Source organism: Leptosomus discolor, chromosome Z (genome assembly GCF_034619465.1).
Source record: "Leptosomus discolor isolate bLepDis1 chromosome Z, bLepDis1.hap2, whole genome shotgun sequence".
NCBI lineage: Eukaryota > Metazoa > Chordata > Aves > Leptosomiformes > Leptosomidae > Leptosomus > Leptosomus discolor.
This window is the reverse complement of record NC_141419.1, coordinates 69,116,983-69,130,050: the sequence shown is the minus strand read 5'-3', so window position 1 is coordinate 69,130,050 and position 13,068 is coordinate 69,116,983. Positions and strand designations below refer to the sequence as shown.

The window sequence follows — 13,068 nt, the reverse complement described above, 5'->3', positions numbered from 1 at the left end:
TGTGGGGTACTGTGTAGACTTTTGTTTTAATAAGCATCTGATTCTTTTTATGTGTAAGTAGCCTTGGCAACATAAATTATTTTGCCGGGTACAAATAAATTGAGGAGGTTGAAAGGAAGATGAAGCACAAAGTCTGTAGCAAGATGTGGAACAGACAAGGTCGTTCCTTCTTTCCTTCCCCCAACTGGAAGCAGATCAGTGATTTCTGAGGTCTCTTAGACATCCACTGAGCCACCAGATTTTCTAGGCTGTCTGCATGTATAACCACATGGCAACTTCAGACCATGGCAAACTTTAACCCTTTGAGACATTAACAAGTATTGACACCATGCACACTCTTTTGGCAAAGAGAAGCACTCCCTAAAGCTACTCTCTGTGCTATTTGGGGAGTGCTTTCAATGCTGTGAGGAGGTCTGTCTGGCTTACCATCCTGGCCCACTAATTCCACAATATACGGTGGGTTATGAAGAGTGGCACTTAGAGCTGTCATTGCTGGGAACAACCACCAGCAAGAAAAAAAAAAGAAGGCCAGGAGGTGGTAGGTCTAAGTGGAATACAGAATGAGAAAACTGGGGAGAAGGTGGACAGGATTTCACTGTGGTAGGTATCTGGATAAACAGGTCTTCTGTCTGTAGTTTGGAGACACTCCCATGTTTTATCTTAACTCTGAACTGTGCTGGCCTTGGTTTCAACTAGAGTTACAGAAAGCTCAGGGTATGTGCTTGGCTCCCTTGCAGTACTGAAATGGCCTGGGGAATTGGCTGTGACTAGTCTTCGAGTCTGGATGGATTTTATTCAAAGGAAATATGGCTGGAACAGGACCCATTTGTTTATTGGTTTTGTTTAGGTTTTTTTTGAAGAGCTGGACTGGGTAAAAATCACCAGCAGATGGGCTGCTCTGTTTAGTTTGAGTGTGGAAAAGGGTCTTACTCTGTACCTTAACTTCATCTGGGAGTGGAAGAGTGGGAAGGAGATCCCCCAGCTACCTCCTAGCCTGAGTGTGACTTCTTGGTGTTGTGAGCAGCAGCAGCAGCCACAGGGCACCAGCCTAGCTCCCGAACTGGGGACAGAGCCCAGTGGCAAGCACTGCCTCTGACAGTGCCTGGCCCATAGCCTGGCAGGCAGCACTCCAGCCTGAGGTAGAGGGAAGTCTCTGAAGGGAGCAGCAGTAGTGAATGGCATCCAGAAGCCCTGACTCACCTCCCTCTGCTCCCCACACTCCCCCAGTTGCTTCCAAGATGTTAACAATGAGCAAAGGGGCAGAGTGAGAAACATCCTGCCCCCAGCCTGACTACCACAACATGGTAAATATCTGGCTGCATCCACTTCGTCACAAGAGATACTCTGGGAGCTTGGAGTCAAAATTTTGAGTGATCTGCATTAACGTGAAACTTCTGGGGATGGCCAAGAGCACGAGACGTGTGTTTTAAACCTCCTGTCTGTACTACAGCCTTGATTGATGGGCATGTGCTCTGGTTAATAGCGTATTTCCTGCCTAATGCAAATAGTTATCTATCATGCAAGTCAAGGCACTACTTCATTTGGTTAACATCTGCATGGTATTGATGCTTTGATCTTCACAGGTGTGATGTATGGCACTTTTTTTTTTAAGATGGCGGTTGTTAAATATTATAAACCCATCACTGTAGCTCCTGATCATTTTTTTTTTTCCAGTGATGTGTTTATGCCTTTTTTTGCATCTCTTGAATTATGTAGGATAAAGATAATCAGACTTGGCAATGATTTAGGCCAGCCCTGTGTATTTTTCCTCTACTTCTGGTACTAGCTTCCTACTTACCTTTTTATTTTGAAAGAGTAATGTTTGTGTGTTGAGGAAGATAGTTAAATATCTCAGTATGATACTAAATGTGTGCTGTTCACCTAATAATTTGGTTTATGTCCCTTCCCAGAACACAAATAAGATTTAAAAATAAATTCAAGAAGCAGTGGTATTTAAATGATCCCATCAGCGTGTTCTCAATGGGTTGTATGGTATGAAGATGCAAAAACTCCATTTTGTGGATAATGAAGCAGAATTGCGCGGTGGGCTGGTTTATGATCCTGAGCGTTCATTTTGTCTGCTCTCCACTGCCTGCCCACTTTGTGTGTGTTACAGACTGTATCTTGTATATAGCTATTTTATGTATATTATACAAGTATGGAGTTAGTGGTTAGCTTAATACTCTTTATGTTACACAATTAGATATTTATCTCTATAACAAGTTAAAACCGAATCAGTTGTTTTAGGAGGGAACAGAACAGATAGAAATACACTGTTTTAGTTCTGTAGAAGAAATTAAGATTTCTTGAAACTCTTCTGATTTTCTTCTATATGAGAGGAAATTATGGCTCAGAATGGCTTAGAGTAAAAGTGAGATCAGTCACTGGAGCTGAATACAGTGAACACATATCTAACTAGCAAGTACAGTTGAAAAGGCTTAATGAAGGATCTCCATATTTGTTTTGTAATACGTTGGAGGGATGGAGATTGAGAAGCTTTCTACAGTGTAAGAATTGAAAGTCTTCCTCAGGTCTGAACAGCAGAGATTTGGTAAATATTTTTGCAATTCTGTGATTTTTCTTGGCGGGTAATTTGCAATGATACTGTCTTGCATGCATTTGAACCCTTCAGGCAATCCATGCAGAGGCTGATCATGCATCCGGTTGGTTGCATTTTAAGTTCTATTTTCCCTGTAGATTTTTTTAGAAAGATAAAGACTGAAGTTTCCTCTTTTGTATGGTTGAGGAAAAATGAACTTCTGGTGGCATGCTTGTAGGTGGTAGTAATGGCAGGGAAGAATGTGTTGGGCACAAATGCCAGAGTACCTAGAGAGTACTTAGCTTACTGTCCATGTATACCAATAGCCAAACCTGAAACCCTCACTGTAGTGTTGCAAAGATACAGAACGAACTGCCAAACTAAGGCTGCCAGCAGCTGCGTACTTCATCTTGGTATGCTGTGTTCATTATGTTTTGACAGCACTCTAATTTCTTCAGACTGAAACTGGCCTCATTCAATTTGGCTAAACCTTACATACAAAACAGTAAAACCTGAATCCCTACATTACAACAGTTAAAATTTAAATCCCAAGAGCTGGTTTTGTTCCACCAGATTATTGAAGACTGATATGGAATAATTCCTCACAGAGGGTAGGATATCTAATACATAGAATGTTTGCTGTGTATGTAATGTTTTAAATAATAGTATTATATATATGTCTTTATAAAAATATGTCTGTATTTTTATACATGTCAATATGAATGTATATATGTATATGATTATATACGTATCTATATGCATGCACCAAATTTGGAAAGTTTATTTGCAGACATATATTTAGTAAAAATATATCAGAAAATAATGCTAGGTTATACTAAATGGATATGAGTGTGGTACATTGAAAGCCATTAAAAGAACAAAAAGAAGATTTGGGGCGTTACTGATGGTATATTTTACTCACATTCAGATGGTTTGCACGTTTCTCTCAATGTAGCACCTTGAGTATTTACCTACTTCTGTCTAGGAAATATCTTTTGGAATTATAAACCTTTGCTTCCTTACTCTTCAGTCTCTCTTGGCTATAGGGTAGAACAGGCCAGCAGCAAATACCACTGAATGGAGCCTGTGGATTTTGCTCATGTAACCCTAATTCCACAGTACTGAGAGGGGAATGTTCTTTGTTGATTAATTTTCTTTTATGAACCAATCTGTGTGTGAAACTACCATTAACTGCAGGCCATGTGTTACTTTGACTTTCTAGATCAGGAGATGCTTCATCAAATAGAAGCTTAAGGGGCCCTTTTGACAAGGAAGCTCCTGCAGTATTGGTGTGTGTCATCTCTTCATGGCAGCTGTTTTTTGCCTTTGTTCAAGTTAATGTATCAGAACTTGACTGGATTCTGCAGAGCTTGGAAATATTCACTAAGCTGCTTTTTAATGCAAAGGCTTCTTTTTCTCTAAAAACATGATAATACCAAAAAACCCAAATCAAATGAAGCTGAATTCCTCACTTTAAATGTTTTAATTTTTTTTTAAGTCAGTGCTGTGTGCACCGTTGACTCTTCAGTGTTGCTGCTTATGAAGATAATAAATAACTATGAAGTCATAAGTTAGCTAGCTTCATAACAAGTTAAATTTAAGTTATATTTCAGTTATATTTAACCTTCCTGTATAAACAAAGTGGCCACATTTCAAGCCTTGCTAGGCACAGCATGTTCCTCCTGAGGTAGTTTTCAGCTATGCAATTTTAACACCAGAGAAATTACAACCACCTTTTCTGTCCCCGGAGCCTTTATGGGAGTGCTGATCTTGCACTCTTTCTTTCTTGTGTCTACGTGGTTAGGCTTTGCATTCTGGGTATGGCAATAGCTTAATTTGACTGCACTTGTGTTAGCAAATAAAACATTTTGCTTGCAGCCTCTCTTAAAATAGGAGAATGCCCTTTTAATCTTTATCTTCACCTAAACCGCTGTATTACACTGATACCAAAATTAAGCTGTTGTGGAGTAGTGCTGTGCTGAGCACAGCCTGTGAAAGGTGGTGAACTGTCATAATCGCTTACAGGCCAAATCCATCTTCATTACAAGTGTAAATATTAATAATTGAGGATGTTGAAATGAAATCATAATAAATGATTAAAGCAGATGCTACACTTTTCATGGGAAATTTGGCAAGTGGTAATGTCTGTCAATATAGCCTTCTTTCCCTACTTTTTTTTGGGGGAAAAAAGCAATTAACCTTTACTGCCTGTAATTTGCTCACATATTAGCCTTTGTTCTGAGGAAGGAACTTCCATTTCAGTACATACCTCTCCCAGTTTTTGCCATTTCTTGGTAACTGTATGAGGAAACCTGCATTTAATAGTTCAGCTCTATATGAAGTACTGCCTGTCCCAGAAGCATTGGTTTTCTGCTTCAACTTTTTATTCTGTTTAGTGTTTCCAAGAGCTTGTGGAGTGTAGCTCTATTTTAATGGCCATACTAGTACTTTTGTCTTGTGCTTTGCTGGTTTCAATCTAGCAGTTCCTGTCATCTCTGCCTAAATGGCTTTTGCCCGTTATGGGAAGCATTGTAGCAAGGTAATCAAGCTTCGTGCGACTGGATTGCATCTTTCAGCAGCTGTAGTTCACCCTGGTTAACAAAGTTGAGCACAAAGCATGTCTTATGTATGTCTCTATTTGTTTTATCATGAGTACTTCTCATGGGAAGTGTTGATCATCTGTAGCAGCTGGAGGAGGAGAAACGACTCAGAGGTTAGTGTGTTGGGCCTGATATTGGAGCTGGAATGAAGGAGGAATTCCCCAGCAGTGAGACTTGGTGAGAAGTCAGGATAGGGAGGAGAGGTGTAAGTGGACAGGAGCAAGGAGGTGAGGCAGAACCTGTCTGGGGGGATTTCAAAACCAGATAGGAAATTATGAATTGGAATCCAAGGTAAGGAGCAGTGCCGCTAAGTCCAGGGCACTGCTGATACGGTGTAATGACACTACTTCCAGATAGGTAGTTGTCCAGGACTGCCACTTTAAATTATTGGTAACAGACTATAGTCCAGGAACAGTCTTCCTGGGGCAGAGAAGACGACAAAGGGCAAAAAATGTAAACTTTTATTCTGTCCAAGTTTTGTGTGCACCCCAAAGTTTAATTACTGTTGAACATGACTGATTTTTTTTTTTAAATTTGTTTTCCCCTACCTCCTTCTCTTTGGAAAAATATGTTTTTCTTTCTGCTTTTTTTTTCAGTGCTCTGAACCCTGTATTGTATCTGCCGCCGGCCTTGCTAGTCTCTTCTGTGTGCCATGCAACCTGATAACAACATGAAATCCAAGGCTAGGAGAAATGCGTTTTGAGGGTGTAGTGCTCTGTAGTTTACCAAGGCTTATGTTTCCCTAAGTTACAATCCCCATAGACTGTTCCTGCACTGCTATAATTTTTCCTGCAGACAAAGACGCTTTCTTTCAGGCCTGCCTCTTATCAGTTGGTTTATCTTGTCAGATTTGAATGGGAGAAAGATAGTTTTATGAAGACAATAGAAGGGGAAAGTTACTTGATGTACTCACAGATCTAGGAAAAACGATTTTGTCTGCTGAATGGCTTTGACTTCTGAGATTCTTTTGTATATGGAAGATTGCTGTTTCAAGGCTAAATAAAGTTCAGTAAGTAATGCTTTGATACTTCCTTGGGACCCTGCTTCCCATTTGCCATGTTCTAGCAGCTTAGATCATCTTTCAAGGTTCCCTGAAGATTTTTTCACCCACATCTTTGTATAGCATCTTCTATAAAAGCATTAGTCTGGGAAAGGAGTTGTGTTTCACAGATTGTACAGGATGGATAACATAGTTTCAAAATCTTTGTGAAACAAAACTGAAAGAACAAATTACGGCGAGAGCTCTATGATGGATTTGTCCTTTCATGTAGTGATTTGCATCTTACCTTACTGTTAAGAAAAATAGAGGAGACTTCATACTTTTGTTTTCTATTTCTCAATAGAACATTTTGTGTGGTGAAAGGATAAAGTGTGGTGAAAGATAAAGTCTTCATACAGCTGCAGCCACATCTGAGCAAATAACAAAGACTTTTGAAAAGGCAGTTGAGGGAAACTTTTCTCATTACCTAAGATCTTGATGTCGAAAGTAATGCCATCATACTCCTCAGAAATAGTTCTTTAAAATGAAGAATTTTTGAATTAGATATCTTCGATAATGACTTGTGAAAGTACTTGCACTATCTTCACCTGAAGGATGTGCAGTTTGAATTTTAATGTAAAAGTGAATACAAGGCAGTCACTTATTTCATAGGAGGTTCTGGCAAAAGTGATAAAACTCTCAATTTTTACAGGTAAGGGCAAGTGATACTGATAAACCTGTATCTGGAATCATCTTTGTAGCAAAATCAGTGAAGGGTGCATAGAATTCTTTGAAAGTAATATTTGTTTTGCTGAGAACATATCCAGAGATTAGATACTTAAAATGTATTCCCTCCTTGTCACACGAGATGTGGTGATCCTTTAGATCCCAAACATTAGCCATGCAGAACTGCTTTAAAGTCAGGTAAAGGGGTTTCTTAACCGCAGCCTGCGCTATAGATGCTGTAGTCGTATCATCACATCATCATCGATAGATGCAATCTGTGTGTCCTTTATCGAATGTCTAATGAATACCAGAAGTTTCTCCTGGGTTCAGTTTTAGTGCAAAGGAACAGTTATTTAAGCTTTTAAAAACAAGTGCAGCAGATAAAGTGAGGCTTGTCATGGTATGATACAAGAAAAGTTACCAAAACCACAGTGACATTGCATGAAGACATAAATCATAACATATTAAATGCTGAATATTTTAAAAATACTTGCAGAAAGCTGAGCTTAATCTAGACAGATTCCTAAAAACACATCTAAAAAGTTCTCCGTTTGTTCAGCTTAGAAATTGCAGTATGTGTCTTAAATAGGTTTTGACTTTTCGAGGGCTCTAAATGTGAATCTTGCAATCGATTTGTGCTTTCTTTTCTTACACAGATCTGCAGTAATAAGTACATACTCTTGAATTAACTCATTGTTTAATGGATTGTACTAATTGATATGCAGTTCATTGTGCAATTCATGCAAATGAACTTTGCATTAACCCATTAAAAAGCTGTGAATGGTACTCTTCCTGCTTCACAAAACATTTTTCAAGGGGAGACTGCTCTTAGTGTTTGACTTTTTTTGCGTATTGCAGGTGCCTTCTATGTTGCTTTCATATTCAACATTTCTTCTGCCTTTGTTTTTTATTTTCCTTGTTTTCAGTATTACTTTGGATTGCTTTTGAATCTGTTTTACTTAACTGTTTATGGTATTAAACTCTACCCTTTCTTTTGCATTTTATTCAACTTGCACCATATCAAGGTTAATCAGTCTTGCTTTCTGTCTCCAAAGAGAGCCAGATACAGAGATCGTATTACAAAATTCATCTTTGGTGACATCTACAACTATGTCCTGAATCTACTTCTGTTGAAACCTGCTGTGTTAATTAAATGGTTTTATGTGTGAAATTGTCCCCTTTTGGTGGTTTTGAGTTTTTCTAAACCTTTAAAGAAAAAAATCCTGGTTGCGGTGCCATGAACATTAGCATATGCACTTCGGTTTGTACGCAGTCACAGTGTCTTTGACTTCAAGATACTGTTTTCCCTGTGCATGATTGTTTACAGTGTTGGAGGTTTATATTTGTGAGAATATTCATTACAGTAGAAAGAAAAAAAAAAAAGGAAAACACTTCTGCCAACGAATATTTAAAAACTGCACAATATATTTAAGAAAAGTATCTCTTTTCCCAAGTTTAATAGAGGTGTTAATTTACTATTTATCTTGCCTAATGATCTTGTGATATGGGAAATTAGTGGTTTTGCAGATGAAAAATGTATGAGTAAAAGAATGCATTCATCTTCTTAGACATCATCTGTTCCATTGACAAAAGGCACAGATGTGAAATTTATCTCAGTAATTAGATTTATGATTGTTGTATCATTCTCAGATTGATAAATCATTGCTCTTCGTGGCATGCAATTTGGAGCCACAGTTCATGCAACAGAAACAGGTTTAATCATCGAATGATGATTCTAAGCTTGAGACCAGTTTTCACACTAAGCTTGTATGTTTTTATATATTATAAAAGTGTATGGCAGAGAAACGAACTGCAGTCAGGGAAGAACATTTTGTGAAGGACTCTACAGGGGAATGCTGGTCTTGGCACAGAAAAGCAAACGTGCAATCCTGAAAAGTATCTATGGTGCATTTTCTTGGGAAACTGCTGTCTTTGCCATTATACAGTATGATCGTGGACTTCCTGGACATGCCTACAAAAATAACAATAGCTCTGATTTTTAAGAGGAGACTGGGAAGCGAAGGAACAAAGTAGCAGAATCTCAAAATGTCCATGTGCAGTACATGCTGTATTTCTGATGCTAATACCTTCTTTCCTCTCTTTTTGTCCGCAGTTGTAGAACAAGCAACAGGAAGAGTTTAATAGGCAATGGCCAGTCTGCAGCTCTGCCTCGACCTCATTCACCGCTCTCAGCTCATGCAGGTGATTTTACGTCTGTGCTACTACTGCTGTTATTAATTCTTAAAATGTCCATGAGCAAAGGAGGACAGACAAATAGTCTTATCACACTATTCTTCTTTCCACTGTTTTGAATAGCAACAAGTTGCATATCATTATAAATACCTAAAGGGCGAGTGTCAGGAGGATGGAGCCGGGCTCTTCTCAGTGATATCCAATGACAGGACAAGGGGCAACGGGTGCAAACTGGAGCACAGGAGTTTCCACACTAACATAAGGAAAAACTTCTTCACTGTGAGGGTGACAGAGCACTGGAACAGGCTGCCCAGAGAGGCTGTGGAGTCTCCTTCTCTGGAGACATTCAAAACCCTCCTGGACGAGTTCCTGTGTGATCTACTCTGGGTGTTCCTGCTCTGGCAGGGGGGTTGAACTAGATGGTCTTTTGAGGTGCCTTCCAGCCCCTAACTTTCTGTGATTCTGTGATCATTCCATCACAATTTCCATTATGTTTAGATCCATAAATCCTGTGTTATGGTGAGAAGCAGTCCAGAAATACCTAACATGGATCATGTAGCTATCTTTTACTTACCTGCCTTGCCTTCTGACATTCTGATGCTCACCCTGCCGCCCCACCCAGTTCTGGGCCTAGTTCAGTGTGAAAAGGATAAAAAACAGCTTGCACACGTGGTACGGTAGTGTAGTTGGTACGTAGGGGTATTGCATTGTATTCCTAGTGTTTTTGTTCTCTGGGTTTTGTGGTGGTAGGCATGCTGCTCTATATTTCTGTGCTTCACTTTACCTGGCAATAAATTAATGATAATTTTGTTTTGCTTCTAAAGCACCTGAAGCATTTAAAGATTGAACGAAAGTCCATAAATAAATATTTTATTGATGATGGTCTTAATTTTAAAAAGGAGCATTCTTAGCATATCAAAACATGTTTCCTCAAAGGTTTATTGTTTCTAAGTTTTCTGGACATTGGCTGTAACTACACACCAAAACGAAAGCCCGATACCAATCCTTGTGTAGACAGACTGAATTCTTTGGAGACTGCTCTCAAATGGATGCTAAAAGAGAAGGTGCGAGTTTTAGTTGAATTTTTGAAGAGGATGGTGAGTTTAGTAAGTCATCTCCAGTTTTCTTGTGGAAGCAACATTATTAGATAAAATAATGGTGGTGATTTTCACTCTGGATAGCAGGCTATCGAAGCCAGGAATCCAGACAGCATGAAGATTTGTAAGGAATTCAAGGCAGCAGAGCATTTAAAACAAACAAACAAAAACTGAAAAATTAAATGTTGAAATGTTTGGGGTCCTTCTCTGAGTCTCCCAAATGCAGAAGTTGCCGTTTGGAACAGTGTATCTGTGGTCACCGTAGAAAGAGGCTTTAGTTGTGCTGTGCTGACTTGATGAAAGCAATAGCAATGCTTGCTATGAGAACTAGCATGTCTGCTGCTATGAGTGACTACACCAGCCATTAGGAAACTGATGGCTTAGACCAACAATGCCCAACAGGCTTTGGAAGTATGGAGTGACCAGCATGCGTTACCTGGGACCTGACTATAGGTTGTGTGTTTGATAAGGGCTGAAGAGTTCCTGTCTGGCAGCAGACTCATGCTTTCAGCAAGTTGCTTTATCCTTTTGAATCGATTTCTCAAACCACAAAAGGGGAATAATATTGCTGGTGTCACAGCTGTTGACAAGTGGCTCTGAAGGTGGAAAACTGATACTATAAGGATTAAGACAGGTTAAGTGTAAGCTGTTCTTTTCCTTAAACTCAGCAGTATGTACTGTGTATTAAAAAACCTATTGTGGAAATTTGGCAGCCTTCAGTTACCCCAGATACAGTAGGTTCTCTTAATGCTGATATGTTCTCTCAAGGTATGTGTGCTGAACACTTCAGCAGCACTAGGAAATCTTGTATATGTCATGGAAATTTGCATGTGTATTGCTGCCTCTGTTACTAGCATGGCTCTATGTATAGTTAATTACCGTAAATATTCGCAGAGCCATTGGCTCCTAGCTCAGCCAGCTAGTGTGACTAGACTAGTTCCCTGAAGGCACAATTTGAAGCTAAAGCATGCTCAGAGTCACCCTTGACAGGTTTTCTGTTTTGTTTAGTGGTCAATTAGATACTGCCTGCAATTGGCTTGGTAGGCAAAATTTTGGTTTTTTAATCTGTACTTTGAGCCACTGTGCGTGTCATCCTAATTCACACAAATAAAAAAAAAAAAAAGAGGCAAATGTTGTTGTCAGAAGCACAGCAAAGCCATGTAAGTTAGGAATTTTAATCTACATATTCAGTAGGAGTTCAGTGTGTCAAGTGTTTAATGTGTATAAATCCTTGGTAACCTTGGGCTTAAGAGACATTGTGGACTTTTAGTGATGCTGTGTTCTTGTGTGGTCAGAGCCACTAGGTCTTACCTGCACTGGCATCTGCACACTCAGATCGCCATCCTGCTGTCTGTAGTGGCCTGTACTGGAGGCTTGGTTTCTTTTGAAGTGCAGCAGAGGGATGTGAGAAGAGACAGCGTGTGCTTTACAGCCTGCTGGGTTTTTTCCTCTTGGCAGTCCTTGGCTGGGAGGGATTATGCCAAGTCAGGGAGGCCTTCTTGACTCTATTGAGAGAACCCGGTCCTGTTCAGCTAGATGATTTTACAGTCCTTTAGGGGCCACATCTGGCTAGTAGCTGGGAATGGTGAGATTCAACTAGAATAGTTTTCTAAATTGGAAGTGTTTATTTGGCAGCCTGCACTGGACCTTCTGCTAGGAGCATGTACTGCAGACTCCAAGTCTCAGAGGGACTGGAGATGACCCTCTTTAACACCTTCACATCTTTCTTACTAGTGTTTGCTGTTGGAGGAACAAACAATAGAAGCAGAAGAGGGAGAGGGAAACAAAGTAGTTTCTAATCCTAGAGGAGGATGGAGAAAGCTAAATGTGCAGCAAAGTCTCAGTGCTCACATTCACTGAAAACAGGTTTATTCATCAGACTTGGCTGAAGTGTGGTAATAACATGCATTCTTGGCAAGTACTTTCCAGTAAGATTATGCAGAATATGGAGCACAATAGAGAGATCCTGCTCTAGAAAAGTTTTTCTTGCATGTTGTCAAGAGTTCAGTTTCATGCAAGGAATCTGCCGAGGTGAATGCAGGTTCAACAGATTAGGCTGTTTGGATGCTAACAGCTAATCTAACTTCATTCATGTTGCACAATTGTTTACCACTGAGCTGTGAAAGGAAAAGGCTGATTCTTGGATCTGCCTTTCAAGGATCTGAGTCTAACTGGTGATGGAACTGAGAACTTGAGACATTGAGGACTCTTTAAATCCCACTTGTGCTTAGAAACATTTAGCTCTTCACATCGCACCTTTTGATGGATCATTTTTTTCTCATGCATTTCTGTGCAGCAGTCCTCCTGACTGTAAGAGAGAGAGATTGCAGCAAACCCAGGCTGTCAGCTTTCCTAGCTTCTTCAGTCCTGTGTCACCTTCTCAGCATCTTTATACATGCATTGAGAGCTCTTCTCTTTCCACTGTTCTGTTCTTTGTTTCTCTTGTGTCTGTCTTCATTACCTTACTTCCCGCTTTAGAAAAAGCCTAACATGCTTCTGTGAATCTTTAAAAAAAATCAAAAGCACTGCTGGAGACATGTGAGCTCTGAGAGTTCCACTTTATGCTCTTGTCCCCTCTCTTACCTTTCTTAGGGTCCTCAGGGACCCTGTTCGAAACACACAATTTTGTTCTGATTTTGGAGCAAGGAGAGGTAGTGCTTTACAGGTCCTTTGTAGTATTTCAGGAGGAAAATGAGCTGTTTTGAGCGTGGAGAGCCAGAACATGTTCATCTGTTAGCCAGCTGGGTCCTGGCTCAAGTAGAAGTCTGTCTTGTTCTCTTTCAAATGTGATTGGAAACAGAAGTTTGAGATTTACTGTAGTACGTTTGGACATAGTGATGTATACTTAACAGCATTTTAAGCCAGAAATTATGATATTAGATTAACTGAACTTTGGCTTGATATGTCAGGCTGGCATCAGATTGCTCTGCCACG

The 13,068-nt window shown here is 39.8% G+C and overlaps 1 protein-coding gene across 4 annotated transcripts in view; it reads left to right on the top strand.

The window, feature by feature from the left end:
* The window catches only part of MAST4 (microtubule associated serine/threonine kinase family member 4), a 303,723-nt gene that overhangs the window by 221,873 nt on the left and 68,782 nt on the right, over nt 1-13,068 (top strand). For all 4 annotated transcript variants that reach the window (XM_086480573.1, XM_086480572.1, XM_086480571.1 and 1 more), the window contains one exon: nt 8,958-9,046. In XM_086480573.1, the coding sequence (XP_086336699.1) occupies nt 8,958-9,046 (89 nt within the window). The remainder of the gene's footprint in view (nt 1-8,957; nt 9,047-13,068) is intronic.